The 23766-nt window shown below is 40.6% G+C and overlaps 1 protein-coding gene and 1 long non-coding RNA gene across 2 annotated transcripts in view; one reads left to right on the top strand and one right to left on the bottom strand.

Moving 5' to 3' along the window:
• LOC124086873 (uncharacterized) overlaps window positions 1–23766 on the bottom strand; it is a 34120-nt gene that overhangs the window by 4036 nt on the left and 6318 nt on the right. The gene's annotated exons all lie outside the window — the stretch shown is intronic.
• Window positions 1030–7983, top strand: Vsx1 (visual system homeobox 1). Its single transcript, XM_046435353.2, has 5 exons — window positions 1030–1478; window positions 3755–3833; window positions 4766–4889; window positions 5812–5992; window positions 6964–7983. The coding sequence occupies exons 1-5, from the start codon at window positions 1055–1057 to the stop codon at window positions 7251–7253; spliced, it is 1098 nt and encodes a 365-aa protein (XP_046291309.1). The 5' UTR covers window positions 1030–1054; the 3' UTR covers window positions 7254–7983.

The following is a 23766-nucleotide window of genomic DNA, read 5'->3' as shown; positions in this document are numbered from 1 at the left end:
GTGACATTGAGGTTTCTGGATTCTATGATTGGGAGAAGGGTAAACTCAGGGCTCCCAAAGATGAGTGTTGTGTGGGCCTAAAGCTGAGCCCAAAGTGGCTTGCCCACGTGCTTTGGCGCCAATTTTAACAATATGGTAATTTAACATGAAAATCATGGTGACTTTGGAGAATCATATAATCAGACAATAATTTGTTAGTTTCCATGAAGGAGTGTGTCCCAGTGTGTGCACTCTATTTTATTGCAACCCCCCCCCCCAATTTAGGGCCGTTTGATAAAATACTGGTACACTACCAAAACAATATTCACTACTTAACTGAAATTCAAATTTCACTGGGACTCAAATATTTTTATTTGTTAAACCCAGTACATGCCCCATCATTTTAGCCCGCTTCAGTCCATTCAGGCCTCTACTTCTTGCCCCCAGATCCAGTAAGTTTGCGACCCCCTACAGCCTAGATATTAGAGTAGGCAGGGGTGGGGTAAGAATTTGACAGGAAGTAGAGTGTCAATGGATTAGATAAAGGTTTCCCACTCTTTTCCTCTTGGGGATTTTCAGGGAAGGTCTTCTGTGCTCAGGCAGTGAAGTTGGAGGGCTGGAAGTGGTCGTTTTAGCGGTGGGGGTGTGGTTGGGAATGAGACCCTAGATCTCGAGGTGCGATTTGGTCCTGTCGGGGAGGGTTCAAGACGGCCAGGAGTGGAGCCTCTTCCCCGAAGAGTCTGGAAAGAAGGAGAAGACCACACTAGGATGTGGAGCTTGCGGCTCTTAGAGGGATAGGCAGACACTACAGAGTCGTTGTTCTTTCCCTTTCCCTCCTCCCGGGATTGGAGGTGGGGTGGGTTGGGGGACTGCTGTAGGGAGGCTGGGAGGGCGGCGACTAAGGGGAGGGGACCTGGAGGCGTCCCCACTTCGCAGGATCCAAACGGTGACGCTGATTGGAGCCCTCCAGGCCTTCGTGCCCGACGGGCAGCCCAGGTATAAAAAGCGTCTTCTGAGCTGAGCCTCGTCTGCAAAGGTGAACCACAGAGGATCTCGCCTCGCAGGCTAAGAGGCTATGACCGGACGGGACGCGCATTCGGATGGGCGCACCGGGAGTAGGGCGCTGGTACCGGGCGGTTCCTCCACCGGATCGCGTTCCCGGGGTTTCGCCATCACCGATCTGCTGGGCTTGGAGGCCGACCTGCCGGCACCCGCCGGTCCCGGGCCAGGATCAGGATGCGAGGGCCCAGTGACTACTCCGTGCCCCGATCCGGGGCTGGGTGGCTCCTGCATAGCGCGCGGGGCTCTCCCACTGGGGCTGGGCCTCCTCTGTGGCTTCAGCGCACAACCACCCGCTGCTGCTCGGGCGCCCTGCCTGCTCCTAGCCGACATGCCGTTCCTGCCACCTGGGGGACCAGAGCCTGCTGCCCCGCAGGTCCCCGGCCGCCCGCCACCCGCTCTTGGCCGCCAGAAGCGCTGCGAGAGTGTCTCGACGTCCGGTAATCAGGCCCGCGCTTCCCGCCCCTGCCTCTGACCCGGGAGACTTAGAGCCGCGCAAGGGTAACACACCCTTGCCCGACTGCAGCCCTAGATCTCAGGGAATTTGGGATCCCAGAGGGAAGCCCAGCTGGGAGAGGCTTCTTCGCGTAGCTGCAACTGCCCTTTGCTGGACCCCAAATCCCTGCCTCTGCTCTGAAATCCGATCCCTGAATTGCTGCAGGGACGGCTACCGTGGGTGCCAGATTGAACGCTATAATGAAACAAAATGGATCTTGGCGCCTCAGGAGCCGTCTTCCGACGGCTTTTTGCTTGGCGGCTGGCTGGGACGGGCGTGAGTCGGGAAGGCCTGGGCATGACTTGTTTCACCCGCAGTACAGAACCTGGTATCCTGAGGGTGAGCTGATTGAAACTGATTTGTTGAACTGATTGAAACTAGTTACGGGTGCTTGAAGTGAGTTGGGCTACGAGCCCTGGAACTGTCCGCCTTTACGAGGTGCTGAAAAAGGGAGTCCTGGCTCTCCCGCTGCTCTGCTCCCAATTCCAGTAAGAAAGAAAACAATCTCGCTGATTCACAGTACTCGTGCTTTGTTCGGAGCCCACCCGCTTCCTCAAAGAAGTAGAGGTGCATTTAGGAGGAAAGAGAAGGAATCAATGAAATTCCATAAACAAGGAGAGCAGGGAATTAGGGTATGGGGGAAGGAAAAAGATAATTATGTAAGAATATGTAAGCCTAGAGGAAACTATTTGGAGAACCTAGAGCAGAGCATCCAGGCAGCCAAGTCAAAAAGAGTACATTGTGTCTCACAGATAATAAAAGGAGGCATGCCAGATCAGCGAGCAGGTGAGCACTGAGCCCTAAAAGGGCTTTATTTCACAAATCTCTGTAAAATAAAAATGAAGCCCTCTATTGGTTGTTCCATTAAAAATTCAAAGGCCAGCCAGATGGGGTGACAAACACCTGTAATCTCAGTTACCAAGGAGGCTGAAGCAGGACAGCCAGCCTAGACTGTGCAATTTAGCAACACTGTCTCAAAATTAAAAGGGGTTGGGGAGGGAATAGTGACATAGCTTGGTGGTAAAGCATCCCCAGGTTCGATTTCTAGTACCCTCTAAAAAAAAATAAATCTAGGATGGATTCTTTCTTCTATGGGCACTGATAAAAACAAAAGGCAAAATGCATCCTATCCTATGCAAGCATTTCAGGAAGATCTAGAGCAGAACTGTCCAATGGAAATAGTATGTGATCACATATTCAATGAAAAATTCTATCACCTTAAAAGGAAAAAAAAACAGGTGAAATTAATTTAAATACTATATTTTAAATCCAATATATGCAAATATCATCATTGCAATATGATCAATATAAAACTATTTTATTTGGGGGGTACTAAATCTTCTAAATCCACTGAGTATTTTATATTTACGGCAGGTCTAAATATAACTAACTACATTTCATGTGGTCAATAAACTTCTGTGTCTAATGATGACCAGATGAGATAGCACAACCTAAATTCTGTAACCAAAGCATAAAATTTTCTGATGACCTAATTGATGTAGGATCAAAACTAGTATTATTTTTTACTTTTTCATTTTTTGAATAATAATGCTTTCTCAGGATGAATCTGACAACTTTCCTTTCCAGCTAGATTTTTTAATACAATGGATATAAAAAGATAAGGCATAATAAAGTGATTCTTGAGATTTCAAGTTCATCTACAAATCATTTGGGCATACTTGTTAAGAATGAGTTTCCTGGATTCCAACTTTAGAGATTATGAATTGGTACATCAGGGTAAGGGTGCAAAATCCACAGGGATTCTTATGTCACACAACCTCAATCCTCCTTGTGAGAATTCTTGCTGTAGAAGCAAACATGAGAAGGTGGGAGGCAAAGAGAGGTGGATGAATTTAGGGGCTATGGGGGATAGAATATGCAATTAGTGGCTGATTAGCTTTGACTGCCACACAATTTGGGATTTGAATCTCAAACCATTTACTTTTTATGTGATTTGAGCAAATTATCTAACATCTCTTTGCCTTTGTTTCTTCATATGTAAAAATAGGATCATAATAGTAGCTACTTATGAAGAATATTTGCGATAATGTATGGATAGTGACAGTGACTGGAGTCTGGGAATTGGTAAAATTCTAGCTCATATTGTTAAATACATTCCTAACAAATATGTTAGGAATATGTTAACTCTCACATGAAAATCTAGGAAATAAAGTAAAAAATGTGATCAGCTTTTGAGTCCTCTTCTCATTGTGCCAGCAGATGAGGAAAGTCCACCTGAAGACAGGAGTGATCCGAAGGCATCTCCCACCCTAGGGAAGAGGAAGAAGCGGCGGCACAGGTATAGGGACAGGCTGTCCTTTCTGACCACTTTCCCCTAACATCTATGGGACCAGCATCTGAAAATTTATTGCTCTGATTTATAGCAGGCCCAGGGGCCTCCTGGTTGGCAGTAAAAAGGGCACATTTTAAAGCAACCATTTGCAGATAATTCTGCAGTTCCTAGAGGGCCACAAAGGACCATCTTTGCATCATTTTAAAGACATGATTTTGTGGGTCTGTAAAATAGGTCTTGTCAGAAGAGTTTATGGAATTCATTAAGAAAGAGTTTAAAAAACAGATGCAATGGTACATGCCTGTAATCCCAGGTGGCTGAGGCAAGAGGATCCCAAGTTTGAGGCTAACTCAAACTTATCAAGACCTGTTAAAAAAATAAATAAATAAAAGGAATGGGTGTAGCTCCTCTAGGTTCAATCCTGGTACTGGGGGAAAAAATCCCACAAGGCCTTTGATTCAAACACTAGCACACACACACACACACACACACACACACACACGCACACACACACACACAAAATCAAGAAAAACAGAAACACCTGAAGAATTCTGCTTTGAACAAAGATTTTCCAGAGACTAATCATTCAGCTGTGGAATGTCCAGTTATCATAAAGGGGAATTTTGGGGGGAAGGAGTGAGGAGGGATACTGGGGGTTGAACCCAGAGGCAAACTATTATTAAGCTACATTCCCAGCCCTTTTTATTTTTTGAGTCAAGTTTCCATTAAGTTGCTTGGGGTCTCACTAAGTTGCAGAGGCTGGCCTCAAACTTGTGATCCTCCTGCCTCAGCCTCCAGAGTCCCTGGAATTACAAGTATGCTCCACCACTACCCAGTATGAGATAGCTTTTGGGGTGAGGACTGGAAGGGTTAAGGCAGAAAAACATAGTTTCCCCTGTGGACATGTGCCCGCACACATATTTTGGGTTTATCCACAGGACAGTTTTCACCGCTCACCAGCTGGAAGAGCTGGAGAAGGCATTCAGTGAGGCCCACTACCCTGATGTGTACGCTCGGGAAATGCTGGCTGTAAAAACTGAACTCCCTGAAGACCGAATTCAGGTATCTGAGGTTCCCCCTTCTGCTTCCCAAAGACATCCAGAGAATATGTCACTCCTGCACACAGTGAGCCAACCCATAGCCACTTCTAAATAGCCCAACTCAGTCCCCTTGGCTCCAACCCTGAGGGTCACTTAGCTAAAGGCACAATAAGCTTACCTCTGACCCTCATGCCTTTTCTCTTATTATTTTTATTTATTGTTAGATCATTCTCAAAAATATGTGTGCTGCAACTAGAAACTACCTGAAGATATATGGCTAAACACTCTCCACCTTATATCCCCAAAGAAATCATGTATAATCCCATGTGACTGTTCTATACCTTGTGCTGTCTCATGTCATATATATATATATACATATATATATATATATATATATATATATATATGAATATTCATGTGTATGTACATATATGTGCACACATATGTGCACTCACACAGAGAATTTTGTTCTTTGTCTTGTCAGATTTGCCACTAGCTTTTTAAAGAGTTAAACTTCCAGAGCATCCAGTTGTTAACAAAATATTTTTCATTAGAAATATCAGTAGCAATACAACAACCTAAGATTAGATTGGGTCATTGACCCAGTGGACTCTAATTGTTATGATTATTTGGAAAATCATAACAATTTAGAAGATGCTGTAGTCAACCTGCTTACACAATGTGGGAAAAAGTACTTCGCTTTTGTTTTTTATCCTTCCTGACTCATTGGAAAACCCGAGTGGGAGCGTTACGCGTTATCCCCACGGTGCTGAATCTCTGTGGGGTTGGAGGGAACGTGGACATAGTCCTGAGAAGTTCCAGGAGCGTTGCTTTACGGAGGAGAGTTGGCTCTTTTTAGTTCAGGGACACGCTTCCGTTTCTCCAAGTGCCCCTCTTCACGCTGTTTCCTCTTGTATGCCCTTCTGTCTCCTTTCTCCAATCAGGTCTGGTTTCAAAACCGGAGGGCCAAGTGGCGCAAGCGGGAGAAGCGCTGGGGCGGCAGCAGTGTGATGGCGGAGTATGGGCTGTATGGCGCGATGGTGAGACACTGCATCCCGCTGCCGGACTCAGTGCTCAACTCCACAGAAGGCGGCCTTCGCGGCGCCTGTGCGCCCTGGCTCCTAGGTAAGCAGGAGGCGCACAGATGCTGGGCGGGGGCTTCCATGAGGTCAGACAGACATTTGTGAAACGAAGCAGCATACATGCAATCAGATTAAAAGTCAGAATCTTGCATCTGATTTCTACTTAATTCCAATCCTAAACTATTGCCTTGTTTTTCACAGTTTAGGGCACATGGTAATTGGAAATGGGAGGGTTCAGAGCAATGAAAAGCTAGAGACAATCAACAGTGAAGTCAGGAGTTCTGGTCCCTATTCCTGCTTCTGCCATTAACAACCTACCATGTAGCTTTTCTGTTCCTTAGATTTTCCATACTAAAATAGTCTCTGCTGGAGCGGTTCAAACTTTGAGGCTGGGTGGTATTCTGCCGTGGCGAGAGAGGAACAGGCACGGATAGCAGATTGGAAGAATGAATCACAAGATGAGCAACTGGGGTCAGATTAGTTAGGGGGATTATGGTGGTATTGTAGATTGTGAAAGAGTTGTTTTCTTTGTTCAGCAAACACTTTCTGAACACCCATTTGCCAGGTTCTACCTGAAGAACTAATAATTAATATAATCTTGATTTTGCCCTCAGGGCTAGAGAAACTAGAGAGAGAATTTGGGGGGCAGGGAGCCAAGTCCAGTCATATGAAATCACACATGCAGGCAGGGGATGGTGCTTGCTGGCATCCTCAGTACAAGAAAAGGGGTTCAGTGCCCAGTCACCATGTTATACAAGCAAAGGCAAAGTCACTGTGTCATCCGAACAAAGCACCTTTGCAGATGTTACAGTTGGCAGACACCAGTTTTCAACCCCTAATGGTGGGAGTCAGTATGAGTGAATTACCTACTTGACTCTCCTGTTGGCCCCACAGAGAGCTACTAACAACATAATTCTAATGGAATTTATGAAACAATGATATGAAGTGTACTTAATCACTGAATTTTAAAAAATATTTTAGTACTAACTTTTTAAAAAATTTTTATTTTGCCAGGGATGCATAAAAAGTCCACAGGAATGATAAGGAAACCAGGAAGTGAAGACAAATTGCCAGGACTCTGGGGCTCTGACCACCTCAAGGAAGGTTCTAGTGATAGTCAGGCAGGACACCAGAGAGGCTCAGACAAAGCCAGCCTTGAGAATGGCTTGGAAGATGTGGCCATTGATCTTTCCAGCTCTGCCAGACAGGAGACCAAGAAAACACACCAGGGGGACAGTGCTCAAGGATGCTCTGACTCCACTGGGGTAGAGGGGCTCCAGCCAGGGAAGGTTGGTGACCTATGAGATCCACAGGCCCCACCCACAAAGGCTGAAAGTGTGCTTATTTCTCACTGGCATTTTTCAAAAGACAACAGTGGTCTAAGACAAATACCTTCAGTTCAGTTTTCTCTTAATGGAGTCAGGATAAAATGCAGGACCACTTGTTTTAAGAGGACAAATGGATGATTTAGGGACAATTCCTTTTTGTTCTAGAATGGAAACCATTTCTTAAAGGTACTTGGAACCACTTCATTTGGTATAAAAGTTTGATTCTGTTTTGTGGAACTTGGGCAGGCAGGATTGAAAGTTCAAAAGACGATATACTGCTTGCTGCACATCATTTGAGATGTGGTTCAGGATACTATGTAGATAAATAGGATAGGTCCTCACTCTAAATTAGAGAATAAATTATTTTTAACTTCCAGAAGAATCAGACATCTTTATAATGAAGACTCCAGAAAAATATATGAGTGAATTACATAGTATCTTCCTTCAATTTGGTGTTGGACATTTCAGTTTTCATGTTAGGCAATAATTCTGTGTTCCAAGTGTCATTTGGTAGGCTATACACATTGGAAGTCATAAACAACAAAGAAAGCCATTCTCCCCTTCACCTTCTGAAGTAGCTGGGACCATATTTAAACAACTGTTGAGTATCTGGAAACAGTTTTCAAAGTTCAGACCAGGCTTCTTGATCTTCTTAAATTTTATGTTTGAAAGCACTTTAGTGACTTGGTTTTCATGAACATTTCCTTTCCTGTATTTTCTTTGCCTACTTATTTATTATTTTAAAATAAACATTGTGTGGTGTGTTTGCTTCTCGAGGTCCTCCTTCCATTACACATGTGCATATCTCCACTATTGCTGATCCCTGGATGGGCTGTTTCTCCCCACTTGTCCCTTTTCAATCTCTTAACAACCAAAGCATTTTATCCTTTAGACTGCAGAACTTACTCTGGGTTGCTTTGTAAACTACTGTGGGGCAACAGCCATGTCTAATTCACCTTTTGGAGTTCAGAGCCCCGAGAGAGGTTCCTTCTAATGGGGACAGTGTGGAGCTTCATGAAGAAGGGATTACAGGTATGCACCACTATGCCAGACTGAATACAATATTCTGAACCTAAATAGAATTTGGCATTTAAAATCCAAATGTAATTTTTTTAAAAAACAATTTTAGTTGTGTATAGACACAATACCTTTATTTTATTCTTTTTTTTTTAATGTGGTGCAGAGAATTGAACCCAGTGCCTCATACGTGCTAGGCAAGTACTCTACTTCTGAGCCACAACCCCAGCCCACAAATGTAATTTTTTAAATTTATTTTTTAATTTTTAATTTTTATTTTTGGCACCAGGGATTGAACCAGGTGTACCTTACCAGTAAGCTGCATCCCCAGCCCTTTTTATTTTTTATTTTTAGTTTTGTGACAGGGTCTTGCTAAGTTGCTGAGGCTGGCCTTGAATTTGTGAACTTCCTGCTTCAGCCTTCCAAGTCACTGGGATTCCAGGTGTGTGCCACTGCACCTGGCTAGCACTGAAGTTTTGAAGGATGCAGATCACTCATTTCTTAGAATGTCCCTTCATTTTAGGACTGTCTAATGTTTCTTCACATTTGTACATTTTTGGCAAGAATGCCACTGAAGTGAACACCTAGAGAGTTTAAAAAGGTTGACTCTGGACTGAGTGGTAGCTTAGTGGTAGAGAGCTTGCTTTAAATGCATAAGGCCCTAACTTCCATCCCCAGCACGGCAGAGTAAATAAAGTAAAACAAAGATTGATGGCCAGGCATGGAGGTGCATTCCTTAATCCCAGCTACTCACAAGGCTGAGGCAGGAGGATTGCATATGATTTGATACAGTCTTTTTTAAAATGAAGGGAATTAATTGGCATGTATTTTGGAAGTAAGCAGGCATGCCAATTGTTTTTGAACTCCATTGAGTGGGCCAGGAATTCAGAAATGCTATGAATGGTTTAGGAACGAATCGTTTCTGTCTAGGACAGCAAATACTCAGGCATTTAATGACTTGCTGTCCTAAAAATTCGATTTTTTTCTTTTAAAGTGCTATGGATTGAACCCAGGGCCTCACACATGCTAGAAAAGTGCTCTACCACTGAACTACATCCCTAGCTCCAGAGTCCAAATTTTATGTCCTTTGCAGGACCAGAATCCTAGTCTTCTTTCTGCTCTGTGTTCCCTATTTCTGAGCTTATGCCAAGCATGTCCAGACCTTCTCAAGCCACTGTGGCTACTGCTGTTGAAATTCTTGGGACCTCACTTTGCTAGCTGAGTAGGATTCTCAGGGGCCAAAAAGGTTTACACAGGCTTTGTCCTAAGTATATAGCAATTTCCCTCTTGTTTTACGGGAGACCTGCCTCTCCAAGAGCTTCTATGAAATACTCTCTCTAGTTTCTAATTCAAACTTCTGCTCATTGAGGATTGTATTTACAGGACCAATTTTTGACTGAATGTTGAGTTTTATCAGAGTGCACACAAACTCCACCACACCCTGTTGTTGCATGATTACTATTATGTTTTGGATCTGAGTGTCCCCAAAAGGCACTGGTCACCAGCCTGTGGTGCTATTCAGACATGGTGGATCCTTTAGGAAATGGGGCCTAGTGGAAGTAAGTTAGGTCACTGGGGCCATGGCCGTGAAGGGGTTATTGGGAGTCTGGTCCCTTCATATCTTTCTTTTTGCTTTTAGGCTACCATAAGGTGAATAGTTCTCCTCTGCCATGTACTCCCGCCATGATGTACTGTGTTGCACAGGCCCAAAGCAATGGGGACAGACAGCCATGGACTGAAACCTCTGAAACCATGAGTCAAAATAAGTCTTTCCTCTTTTTAAGTTGATTATCCCAGGTATTTTTGTCAAAGCAAAAGAAAACTGACTATCACAGTCATCTTTAGCAAAACCCTTTAATGCTGCTCAAGTTTTTTCCTCTGGGGAATTTTTCACATAGCTATGTTCTGCTGAAATAAGCATTCCAGTTTTCCTTTGTGATCTTTAATGGTCACAATTATCAGATTTCTCCTTGTGGGGATAACAGAGTGCAAATCTTAGAACTGAAAACACTGACCTCCCAGTTTATTGTATTCTATCTCTTGTTTGTTATCTGATTATGAGAATAAAACCACATTCATGACAACTAGGTCCAAGTAACAGATGCAGAAAGCTACTTGTACAGAAACACCTCCCCTATTGAGTATTACTCTGAACTGCTTCCACCAAAGAAGAAGAGAGAACTGTAGATCCTTGGCATATGTTCCAACTTTTCTGTGCTTTCTGACCCACAACTGATACAAGTCCATCCAAGGCCTGTTCTGGCTTCTTTCCATCTTCAATGACAATTGGCGCCACCTGCTGGCAAGCATGGTTAATATGCGTTTACCTTGACACTGCTTAGTATCCATTTAAATTTATACGAATCATTGTCCTTAGAGGAATTTCTATGCTTTTCTAAGCTAAGTATTCTAACTCTCTCTCAAAATCACCAGCCATGGTCTTTTCCTCTCTGAGCTCTGATCTTAACCCAGAGCTTGATGTCTTTAGTCACACAATTGTTTGGTTTTTCCATCTTTCTAGGCTTTGCTGTGTTTGTTCTGTCTCATTGACATTTTAGGACTCTCCTTTCACTCCCTTCCACCAAGGATCACCTACACTTCATCTTTTCTTTTTCTTTCCTTTTAAAAAAATTAATTGCTGGGAACTGTGGCATATGCTTGTAATCTCAGCTACTTGGGAAGCTGAAGCAGGAGGACCACAAGTTTGAGGTCAGCCTCAGCAACTTAGTGAGATCTTGTCTCAAATAAAAAATAAAAAGGACTGGGGATGTAGCTCAAAGGCAAAGTAACCCTGGTTTCTGTCCCTAGTATAAAAAATAAAAAATAAATAAAATAAAAATTAAAAATTAATTACGATTTTCATTCACAAAATGTTTATATTTATGGTGTACAATGTGAAGTTTTAATATATGTATATATTCTGGAATGACTAAATCAAACTAATTAACATATGCATCACCTTTCATACTTAATCTTTTTTTTTTTTTGTGAGAACACTAACAATCTAATTTTTTTTAATGACACAGAGATCAATGATGTTAGAGACATTATGCCTTAGTATTTGTTTTACAGTCTTACTCATTTCATTCTAGTGAAGTAAAATATTGACCACAGGGAGATTCAGAAAGTTACAATGAAAATCATCTTTGAACCACAATGACTTTGTAGGAATCACTTTTTATGATAAGAGTTACATAAAAAGTTTTTTTCTTCCTTCTTGGAATTATCAGTATTTCCCAATGTTTATATAGGCATATATATACTTTAACAATTTTATTGAAATATAATTAGCATTAATCAACTATAAAGGGAATAATTTAATAAGTTTTGACATATATATACACTTGCTACAATAAAAATAATGAACATTTTAAATGTCTCCCCAAATTTCCTCATTCCTTTTTAAATCCATCGTTTTCTACATTATCTCCTTCTACAACAGTCCCCAGACAATCAATGACTTTCTTTCATTGTAGATTAATTAGTAGTTCCTGAAAATTTATATAAAAGGGATCATAATAATCATGTTCTTTTTTTTTTAAAGAGAGAGAGAGAGAGAGAGAGAGAGAGAGAGAGAATTTTTTTTAATATTTATTTTTTTTTAGTTTTTTTCGGCAGACACAACATCGTTGTTTGTATGTGGTGCTGAGGATTGAACCCGGGCTGCACGCATGCCAGGCGAGCACACTACCACTTGAGCCACATCCCAGCCCCAAATCATGTTCTTTTTAAAAGGGAGGTGTCTGGGTTCTTTAACAAGACTTTGAGATTTATCCACATTGTTGAATATATCAATAGGTCATTCCATCTTATTACCAAGTAGTATTTCATTGTATGGATGTACCATTCATCTGTTGGTGAACTTTTGAATAATTTCCAGTTTGGGGATGTAAAAATAAAAATAAAAATAAAAGCTTTGGGCATTTGTATACAAGTCTTTGTGTGTGCATCTTGGATAAATATCTTGTGTGGAGAGGTTGGTATATAACTATTTCAGAAACAGCAAAACTTTAAAAAAATTTTGCTCTAATATATGCCCTCCAACAGCGTAAGAGATTTTCAGTTGTTCCTCATCTTCATCACAAGTTTGTATGGTCTGTTTTTAATTTGGTCATTTTAATGGATGGGGGTTTTCTATATTTTGTTTGTTTGTATTTTAGGTGTCACATTCAAGATTTTAACTTAAATTTCTCTGGTAATGAATGATATCAAGCATTTTTTAATGTGCTTTTAACCATTTATATATCTTCTTTTGTAAAGCATCTGTTTGCCGCAGTCTGGCTGGGCACAAATGCCGCAGTCTGGCTGGGCACACAATCACGAGCCACCACACAGCTTGTAGATTCAAACAGCAACTCTTTATTCCCGAACTCACACCAGCCGTCTACAATCACGTTCTGGGGAAATCCACGTTCTCTGCCCAAATCCACATCCACTGGGCTTCTATCTCCCAAAAAATACTGTCTGAATCCTGTGAGAACTCAAGGGGAACTCAGGCAGCAGGATACGCCCTATTCCCAGCAGGAATAACCTTAAACCTGGAACGCCCTAAACCGGAACGCCCTAAACCCGATTATCCTAAACCAGGAACACCCTAAACCCTTTTTGTCCATTTTTTAAAAAAAATTGGATTATTTGCTTTTTGCTATTAAGTTGTAGTTTTTGTATATTTTGGATATAAGTTCCTTTTCTGTTATATGTGTTACAAAGTTTTTCTTCCAGTCTGTGGTTTGCTTTATTCTTTTTTTGGTTGTTTATTTGTTTTGGCTTTTGGCAGTATTTGGAGATTGAACTCAGGTCCTTGCTCATGCGAGGCAAATACTCTACCACTGAGTTTTATCTCTAGTCTTTTTTTGTTTTATTTTGAGACAAAGTTTCACTAAGTTGCCAAGCTGGCTTTGAACTTGCTATCCTCCTGTGTCAGCTTCCCAAGTAGGTGTATTACAGTCATGACCACCACACCTGGTTTTCAAAGTTATTGAATTGCTTTGGAATATTCATCAAATTAATTGATAATGCAGTTGTGTGTGTATTTCTGGACTTTCTATACTGTACCATTGACCTAAATGTCTTTTACTTCAATGATGTCAAACTGTCTGTATTAATATAGATTTATAGTGTTTTATTATCTTTTTCTGTATTAATATAGATTTATAGTAAGTTTTATTATCAAGTATTATAAATCCTTCAGCAATTTTATTCTTTTTGACAATTTTTTTGTTATTCTAGAACAGGGGAAGAACAGATCCTTATAATAAAAGATAGATTAATAAGAGAAAAGTATTTTAACAAAGGTATTTTAACATACAATTTCATCTATAAGTGGGAGATACCCAGGGAATGAGTAGTTCTCAAAGAAGTGATGTTAAATTTGTTTATGCAGCATCATTAACAAAGTACAGTAAATTTTTTGAGAAATGATAAGGCAAAGGAAAAAGACTTCACCTCTCTCTCTCTCTCTCTCTCTTTTTTTTTAAATGAGGCAATACCAAGATGCTTGTGATTCCCCCAAAGTGCAATGCTCTTGTAGGGGAGGTAAGACTTTGCTTCTACCTGCTGAGAGTTTGATGACTTAGTTGATGAAATAAGCTTACAGTGAGCAAATTAATTCAAGGGAAGGTAATATTAATTTATTATATACATTAGAGCATTACATAAAAGAAAAATAAATACTGTAAAACCCAGCAAGATCTAGAAGTTTATATGAACTCTTTGTAGGGGAGAATAAATTATTTCTGCTAAAGATGAAAGGGTCCTCAGCCTGTGACAAAATCTGTCTAGGTCTGGTGTTGATCACCAGTATTCTCCTGTGATACTGTTCATCTTCTCTGGTTGATTAGATTCTGTCAACCATGCAGAGTGACTGTGGCATGGTTCTTCGTTTTATAAAATGAGGCTGAGTCCAAATGAAATCCAATTGCAGATGAAGAGGAATTTTAATGATTTTCTGAACTCAGAGAACTCAGGTTACTGACTTTTCCTTCCCACAAGTGCATCTCGTTATTTTTAAAATTACAATAAGTCTAGTTTTACAGATCTAGGTTGGCCTTATTTCTGATTCTAGAATTGGGTAGCAGTCTGGACCAAAATTTGGTTTAGAATGTTTGTTTCAGAGGACTTAGTCTAGAGAAGGCCAGCTCCATTCCTCGGGACTCAAGGTGAGGCTATACATCATGGCGGGGTGTGTGGCAGAAGGAAGCAGCTCATATCATGGTAATCAAGAAGCAGAGAGTACAATCTAATCTTAGAAATTTTCAGGAACAAAATCTCTATTATTATATGTTGATATTAGCTGTGATTACCATGTTGTATAATGGATCTCTTAAACTCATTCCTGTGGTCTTAACTGATATTTTCTATCCTTTGATCAGCCAGACCATTTCTCTTCTAGTTCCCTCTTCAACACACTGCAGGTTTTGTCTGATGATTAAAGTTTCATTCAATCCTGAGCAAAGGAATTAGGGACGCCGTTGAACGTGTGTGTGTGTGTGTGTGTGTGTGTGTGTGTGCGAGTGCATCTGTGCCCACACACACATGCATGCAGTGGGGGGGATCATTCTAGGATCTCTCTCTCTCTCACACACACACACTCTCTCTCACTCTCTCTCTTTTTCTCTCTCTTTAAATATTTTTAAACTATTAATAGAACTTTATTTATTTATATGTGTTGCTGAGAATTGAACCCAGTGCCTCACAGATGCTAGGCAAGCGCTCTATCACTGAGCCACAACCTCAGCCCCTAGGATATCTTTTAGGATCATTGGTAGAAAGCTCCTGGAAGATCAAGGATTCTATAATAATTATCAGTTAAGCCCAGTATTTCAAGGAAGTGTTATTTTTACCAAGTAACACAATGAGGAGTCCTTCCAGAAATTTCTGGTGTGGACATTCCTGTGCCCCATGTCACATCTTTTTGTGACATTTTTACTCCAGCCATTGCTGCAGTGACCAGTCTTCGTCCTGCCCAGAGTTTCTCTGACTTTAAGGTTTGGATGCCATGGCAGCTTCTCTGAGTGACCTGGAAGAACTTCTTTGCAGGGAATCCACAGCACATGAGCAACTCATGAATAGCATGGTAAATTCCTGAAATAAATGCTCCCCCTCTACCCCCATGATGGAGAACTCAAAAATTATTCAGTACATACAACGTGAAGGTTCTGGTGGGTTCCAACCCTAATTGCCCATGGAGGTGACAAACTGGAAAATGAATCCTTGCTTAGTGTTCTCTCCTTCCTGTCTTACACTCCTCAGTCCCCGACTCCTTTCTCTGGATTACCTCCTAAACCAAGCCGCCTGCTCCAAAGACCCATCTCAGGCAAAGACGGGGTAGGGAATGGGCAGAAGGTTGGAAAGAGGGTAGAGGGTAAGGGGTAGGAGGGTCTACAATCCTAGCCATGATAGAAAGTATAATGGAACCTGAAATAACTATCTTAATGAACTAAAATTCCACCTGCACACAGAAACTGGTTTTACTGAATTCTGTTTTGTAGGCAAAGAATCCAATCAACCACTTTTATGAATTTAAATGATTCCCATTGTCCAATCTTTTTTTTTTTACTATTTCCCTTTTTTTTAAAAAATTTTTTATTGTTGGCTGTTCAAAACATTACATAGTTCTTGATATATCATATTTCACACTTTGATTCAAGTGGGTTATGAGCTCCCATTTTTACCCCATATACAGATTGCAGAATCACATCAGTTACACATCCATTGATTTACATATTGCCATACTAGTGTCTGTTGTGTTCTGCTGCCTTTCCTATCCTCTACTATCCCCCCTCCCCTCCCCTCCCCTCCCCTCTTCTCTCTCTGCCCCCTCTACTGACATTCATTTGTCCCCCTTGTATTATTTTTGCACTGAAAATAATGTGAGAGTCAACTTTTCTGCTTGTCCTTATATCTCTGTCCATTTTTGCTCATATTTTTAGAATCGCATTATTAAGTATATGCAAGTTAAGAATTTTTAGACCTTCCTGGTGAACGTTGACTATATGTCATTTCCTTTTTATCTTTCCTCTTATATTTTGTGTTACTGTTCATTCTGTGTGATATTTATTTATTTGTAAGTGTCTGTGGTACTAGGGATTGAACCCAGAGGTACTCTACTACTCAACCATATCCTCAGCCCTTTTTATTTTTCATTTGAGACAGGGTCTCATTAAGTTGCTGAGGCTGGCCTTGAACTTTCAATCCTTCTGCCTAAGCCTCCCAAGTAGCTGGGATTACAGGCGTCTGCCACCACACCTGGCTGGTAAATATTTTCTCTCTTCCCCCTAGCAACATTCCTGAATGTTTTAGATTTAGTTATGTATATTGAGAAGTATGTAGTTGAAACTTTTAAAAATCCATTCCAACAACCTTTGCCTTTAACCAGAGAAATTGTCCTATTTACAGCAATTTTAATTGTTGATATATGAAAATTTGCTTTCATAAATTAATTTTTGTATATTTTTAGTTTTTTTTCTATCTTTTTTCTTTTGCAATTTCCATTTTATCCATCTTTCAGATTTTTTTTGTTCCATTTCTTACTCTTCTAGATTAGAAGTTATATATTCTCCTTGTAAGTGGTTAACCTAGAAAATTTAACAGGCATATTAAATTTAAAATTTTGCGAGGTATGGTGGTATTTGCCTGTAATTACAGTTACTCAGAAGGCGGAGGCCAGAGAATCACAAGTTGGAGGCTATCCTGGGCAATTTAGCAAGACCCTGTCTCAAAATAAAAATAAAAATAAAAAGGGGTGGGGATGTAGCTCAATAGAGTGCCCCTGGATTTAATCCCCAGCACTGAAAAAATATTAATTTAAAAACTATCCTAAATATTCTTTTGATTCTCTCATTGTCTGTGCTCTTATTTGGGATTTTGCCTATATCTTGTTTCTCTTAACCCCATGATTACAAGAATTCATTGTTGCTATAATTTTCTCCTATTAGTGTTTGTTTACATTCACTCAACATAACAATTTCCTTGCTCATTGTCCTTCTTTCATTTCACATCTTCATTTGGTGATCATTTTTCTTCCTTCTGAAGTAATTTTTTTTTTTTCAGTACTGGGGACTGTACTGTATAGAGCACCATACAGGGGTGCTCTACCATTGAGCTACATCCCAGTCCTTTATATTTTTTATTTTGAGGCAGTGTCTTGCTAAGTTGCTGAGAATCTTGCTAAATTGCTGAGGCTGACCTTGAACTTGTGATCCTACTGCCTCAGTCTCCCGAGTTGCAGCAACTACAGGCTTGTGCCACCATTCCCAGATGAAATAATTCTTCAGTGAAGGTCTAGATTGGGGAACCCTCCTAAATTTTTGTCGAAAAATGTATTTTGTACTTGTTCTAGGGGAGATGATTTTATTAAATACACTTCTCAAGATTGAAAATTATTTTCCTGGAAAACTTTGAAGTTGTGTCTCATCTGTCAGCTGTTAGTCTAATCCCTATTCTTGGGTATGTAATCTGTCTTCTCTTTCTGTTTTTAAGACCTATAGCTCATGTTCAGTTTTTGACAGATTCACTAGGATGTGTATAGGAGATAATTTCACTTTTATTTAACTTGCTTGAAATTTGTGTACTTTCTGAGTTTGAAAGTAGCTTTGGATGCAACTCCTAGAGGAAAACGTAGGTCAAAATTCTAGATTTAATGAATCTTATTAATTAAATTTGCAACTTTTAACTCATTGAGTATTGCCTCTCTGCAGTCTTTCCACCTTATGTTTCAAATATGCATATGTGTGAGTCTTACATCCTCTTTTCCAAATTTTCTATCCTTTTGACTCTGTGCCATATTTTCTATTAATGGAGAATTTATTCATAGTTATTAAATAATGCAAAGTAGAGACTTATCCCATGATCTTATATTTTCCAACTTATCATTCTTATTTATTCCTTCTTCACCCCACCCTCTTCTCCTTTTATTTTTCTCCTTTTATATTTATTTATTTATAAATGAAAGTCATTACAAAGAGACATTACACCAAAATCCAAGCAGGACCAATGTTCCTGAAAATATCCAGATGTATTTTTCCCGTATATTTTTTTCTATTGGTGCATTATAGCTTTATAGAATGGTGGGATTTGTTGCATATTCATACATGTGCACAATACAACAATATAATTTGGCTAGTATCATTCCCTAGTATTTCTTCTTTTTTTTTTTGAGATAGGGTCTTACTATTTGGTCCAGCCTGGCCTTGAACTCCTGGGCTCAATTGAGCCTCCTGCTTCAGTCTCCTGAGTAAATGACTAGGTCTTTTTATCCCCCCCCACCCCTTTTTTTTAAGAGACAGGGTTTTCAGGGTTTTGCTAAGTTGCTTAGGGCCTTAAGTTGCTGAGGCTGGCTTTGAACTTGTGATCCTCCTGAATCAGCCTCCTTTTTCCCTTTTTTTTTTTAAAAATATTTATTTTTTATTTTAGGTGGACACAATATCTTTATTTTATTTTTATGTGGTGTTGAGAATCGAATCCAGTGACTCACATGCTAGGCGAGAGCACTACCACTAGAGCCACATCCCCAGCCCCTCTTTTTCCCTTTTTATTTGACCAACTTTTGTTCTATTTCTTTCACCAATAGTTTGATATATATATATATATATATATATATATATATATATATACATATACATATATATACATATATACACACACACACTTTTTTTTAGAGAGAGAGAGAGAGAGAGAGAGAGAGAGAGAGGAGAGAGAGTTTTTTTTAATATTTATTTTATAGTTTTCGGCAGACACAACATCTTTCTTTGTATGTGGTGCTGAGGATCGAACCCAGGCCGCACGCATGCCAAGTGAGCACGCTACCGCTTGAGCCACATCCCCAGCCCGTCTTTTTAGTTTCCTAAGAATTGTGCATAAATTTTAAACTAAATACTTAATCATATGATTCTACCAACACCTAGAGTTACACAGCATTTACATCATTCTTCCATCCAGGAAAGAGATTTTGCATAGTTTTCCTCTATCTGTGGTTTTCCCAGACAAAAAAGTAGCTTTGGATGCAACTCCTAGAGGAAAACGTGGGTCAAAATTCCAGTGTATATGCAAAGGCAACAATTTTCCCAAAAGGACCCCTAAAGCTCAGGAATTAATGCCAAGAGTTATTAAGTGGGATGGCATCAAATTAAAAAGCTTCTGCACAGCAAAGAAAACAATTAGCAATGTGAAGAGAGAACCTACAGAATGGGAGAAAATCTTTGCTAACTACTCTTCTGACAGATTAATATCTAGAATATATAAATAACTCAAAAATTACATCAAAAATCAAATAGCTCTATTAATAAATGGGCAAATGAATTAAGCAGACAATTCTCAAAAGAAACATAAATGGCCAACAAATATATGAAAACTGTTCAACATCATTAGTAATTAGGGAAATGCAAATCAAAACTGTACTGAGATTTTGTCATATACCAGTGAGAATGGCATTCATCAAGAATACAAATAATAAGAAATGCTGAAGAGCCAGGCGTGGAGGTGCATGCCTGTAATCCCAGCAGCTCAGGAAGCTGAGACAGGCGTATCGTGAGTTCAAAGCCAGCCTCAGCAATGGCGAGACACTAAGCAATTCATTGAGACCCTGACTCTAAATAAAATACAAAATAGGGCCGAGGTTGTGGCTTAGAGGTAGAGTGCCCCTGAGTTCAATCCCCTGGTATCCAAAAAAAGAAAAAACATGCTAAAGACAATATGGAGAAAAAGGAACACTTTTACACTGTTGGTAAAACTGTAAATTAGTACAATTGCTATGGAAATCAGTGTGGAGATTCCTTGAAAGCCCAGGCATGAAACAACCATACATCCCAGCTATACTGCCTCTCAATATTTATCCTAAAAAATTAAAGTCATCTAATGATACATACATACACATGTTTATAAGCAGCACAATTCACAGTAGCCAAACTCTGGAACCAGCCTAGATGTCCATCAACAGATGAATGGATAAAGAAAATGTGGTATATATACACAACAGAATTTTATTCAGCCATAAAGAAAAAATGAAATTATATCATTTGCAGGAAAATGAATGGAACTAGAGACCATTATGTTAAGTGAAATAAGTCAAACTCAGAAAGTTAAGAGTTGTATGCTTTCTGTCATAGGTAGACACTAGAGAGGAAAAAGAAAATGAAAGTTGCGGGCAGATGTAATGAAAAATCAAAGGGAGATCAGTAGAGGAAAGGGCCCAAGGGGTGGGAGATGGGATGGAGGGAGGAAGTGCTGGGGAGTGATAATGGCCAAATTATGTTATATTATGTATCGTGTGCATGTATGAATATAAACAAATTCCAACAGTATGCACAACTGTAATGCGCCAATTTAAAAAAATATGGAGCAAAAATAAGATTTAAGAAGACACAGACTAGCTTTGGGGTTGGGGATGTAGCTCAGAGGTAGAGTGTTTGCCTAGCATTCAGAAAGCCCTGGGTTCAATCTCCAGTATCATTTAAAAATAAATAAATAAAAAGTAGCTTTGATGTCAAATACAAAACTTCACCACCAGGTGGAAGTGTTGGCCAATTTAACATTTTCTTAAAATTACTGCAAGGAATTTGGTTGATGATATTAACTCCTGATCAATAAATAAACACCCTCTTGGGTCCCCAGCTGGTGTCTTCAGAGTAGGGGCATGTTTATTCTCTCTTTGAGAGCCACAGAGACTGGTCCCAGAAAGCAACATCCAGCCCAGGTGATTAGCACATGCTTGCTTCATTAGTGATTTCTGACTCTAATGAGTATCATAAATCTTCAAATCCTTGGGTTTGAGCTGAGAGGCTGGGAGGCCCACACGGAAGTTCCTGAGGCCACAGGAAGAGATGGTGATGGCAGTTTCAGTTGCCTTTGCCTCTGGGGGCAGGGCTCATATCTACCCAAACACCCAAAAGCTGTTCTCTGGTTTCCTTCCCTTGGTCTTGTGCCTTTTTTGTGTGTGTGCTGGGGATTGAACCCAGGGGTGTTTTACTGCTGAGCTTTATCCCAGTCCTTTTGTTATTTTGAGACAGGGTCTCACCAAGGTGCTAAGGGTGACTTTAAATTGCCCAGGCTGGCCTGGAACTTGAGATCCTCCTGTCTCTGTCTCCTGAATTGCTGGGATTTCAGGCATGCTACACCACACCGGATTGCCATTGTGCCTCTTATTGTAAAGGAGCCAAGAAACCAGGGTGATTATTGCAAAACAAGCCTCCAAGCCATATCTGCTTGAAAGTTAAAACAGTTTGTCTGGCTCCAAGACCACCTGAGCAACAAGGTGGGGTATCAGTGAGCACAGGACCTTTCTTAGAGTGAATGGGCTGGTACCGGCTGCTGGACAATGCACCCATGGTACAAAATCACAAGGGCCTTAATTGAGAGCAGGTTGTGTTGCTACCACAGTTGCTGGTAGCAGGCCTGCCCTGGCCCCTGGGGACTCAACCCCCAGTTCTTTGTTATGCATGTCAATGTGGCCAGTTCACAAGGCCATGACGCAGGCTTGCGGTTCGGTTCCCTGTTTATCTGCCTGGAGCATATGTGTCTCTCGGGAACATCTTGACCTGTTCCAGCCTCCTGATAGCTTCTTTTATTTATTTATTTTAACACTTATGGAGAGCTGGAGTGGGTTAGTAAGAGTAACCAAGGGTCTGGGGTATAGTTCAGTGGTAGAATGCATGCTAAGCATGGGCAATGCCCTAGATTCAATCCCTAGACCTACAAAAAAAGTACCAGGGTTTGGTGTTGATGGAATTTGGTTAGCATATTTTTAAAGCTGACTCCACCATGGAGTCTGACTGCTCTGCATCCTGCAGTGCCCTCAGAATATCACAGAATAAAACTGCATGACAGGGTGTCCATAGCTTCAGGAAAGATACTTGGTGGTTACTAGAGTTGGTCCTGGTTTTCACTTCCTGTCTCTTCCTAGTCTTAATGGTAAACCTCTCTGTCCTGTGTATGGCTGTGGCTTGACTGCAGAGTAGAGGGTGACTTCTGCTCACCCACAGGGATAGGAGTATAGCGTTGTTCGGTGAGACCCTGGGCATGTTGCAGCTGTGCTGGGCCCTGACCATTGAAATGGATGTTCATGCAGATTCCCCACCTTTCATGGTTTTGCCTTGCATTCCAGTTATTTGAACTGGTGTCTGCTCTACCCTCACCCCAAACTTCCTACAGATTGTGACATGGTTCAGTGCAGGGACTGGAGCCAGTCCATCCTTGTTCCACTGAAGGACCTCAGCTCTGGGTGGTGTGCACTGGGTGGCCTCTCAGATATCCTGTGTCATCGGAAAGAAATGTGCAGCATGGAGGAAGTGAGGGATGAAAAGGACTCGAGGAGATGTGGGAAAGAAGAGTGGGGATGGAGCTTTTCAGTTCCTTTGGAGGCCATTGACCTCACAGTGACTGGATTTGGTGGCTCCACCCCAGGCCTTGCTGGAATCTCCAGGGGATCTCCTCAACCAAGGCTGTTTCTTAGGTTAAAGAAAATTTCAGGAGGCCAAGGTTTTGGACTGGGCTCCCTGCCACTGGGTCCCAGTGGACTAGACTCAAAGTAAAAATGGAATCACTCAGGCTAAAATTTGAGACACCAAACTGAAACTAAGCTCTTTATCTGACCTTTCAAGAAATCAACATTAAAGAAATAATAGCCAAATCTCCCCAAAACAGGACAGTCTCAGTTGGCCTGATAATGAATTTCTCTCCACCTTAATCTTAAAGTCCCCAATGAGCATCCTAATGTGAACAAGTTATTTCTCTATTGCTTGGTCTCCCTATCCTCACCTTTCAAGGAAAATAACTTTGAAATAACCAAACTGTTTTTTGTTTGTTTGCTTGTTGTTCTTTGTTTTCATTCTCTTTGGCCTTTTTCTGTCTATAAAACCAAACTCCTCTGCTCCATCCATTAGAACACTTAATCTATGTTATAGGATGTAGTATTACCTGATTCTAGAATTGAAAATAAAGCCAATGTAGATTTTTAAATTTTTTTATTGTTTTTTTTTAGTTATACATGACAGTAGAATGTATTTTGACATATCATATACACATGGAATATAACTTCCCATTCTTGTTGTTGTACATGATGTGGAGTTACACTGGTCGTGTATTCATATATGAACATAGGAAAGTTACGTCTGATTCATTCTACTGTCTTTCCCATTCCCATCCCCACTCCCTTCCCCCTACTACCCCCTGTCCAATCGGTAAAAACTGCCCCCCTACCTATTGTGAGTCAGCACCCACATATCACAAGAGAACATCCAAACTTCATTTTTTGGGGGAGTGGCTTATTTTACATAGCATGAGTCTCCAGTTCTATCCATTTACTTGCAAATGCCATCATTTCATTCTTCTTTATGGCTGAGTAATATTCCATGTGTATAGGTACAACATTTTCTTTATCCATTCATCTGCTGAAGGGCACCTAGGTTGGTTCCATAGTTCAGCTATTTTGAATGCTGAGCTGCTATAAACATTAATGTGGCTGTGTCACTATAGACAC

The sequence above is a fragment of the Marmota monax genome, unplaced genomic scaffold (genome assembly GCF_021218885.2).
Source record: "Marmota monax isolate L192 unplaced genomic scaffold, Marmota_monax_Labrador192_F-V1.1 WCK01_AAM20220418_F8-fsc00005, whole genome shotgun sequence".
Classification (NCBI taxonomy): domain Eukaryota; kingdom Metazoa; phylum Chordata; class Mammalia; order Rodentia; family Sciuridae; genus Marmota; species Marmota monax.
Note: the sequence above shows the minus strand (reverse complement) of the source record. Positions and strands in the feature narration are given on the sequence as shown.

Bases quoted from the DNA above. Each gene is read 5' to 3' on its own strand.
- Vsx1 (XM_046435353.2), top strand. From the start codon at position 1,055: ATGACCGGACGGGACGCGCATTCGGATGGGCGCACCGGGAGTAGGGCG. The intron at 4,890-5,811 runs GTATCTGAGGTT...TTCTCCAATCAG, and splicing joins TCCCTGAAGACCGAATTCAG to GTCTGGTTTCAAAACCGGAG. The intron at 5,993-6,963 runs GTAAGCAGGAGG...TTATTTTGCCAG, and splicing joins CTGTGCGCCCTGGCTCCTAG to GGATGCATAAAAAGTCCACA.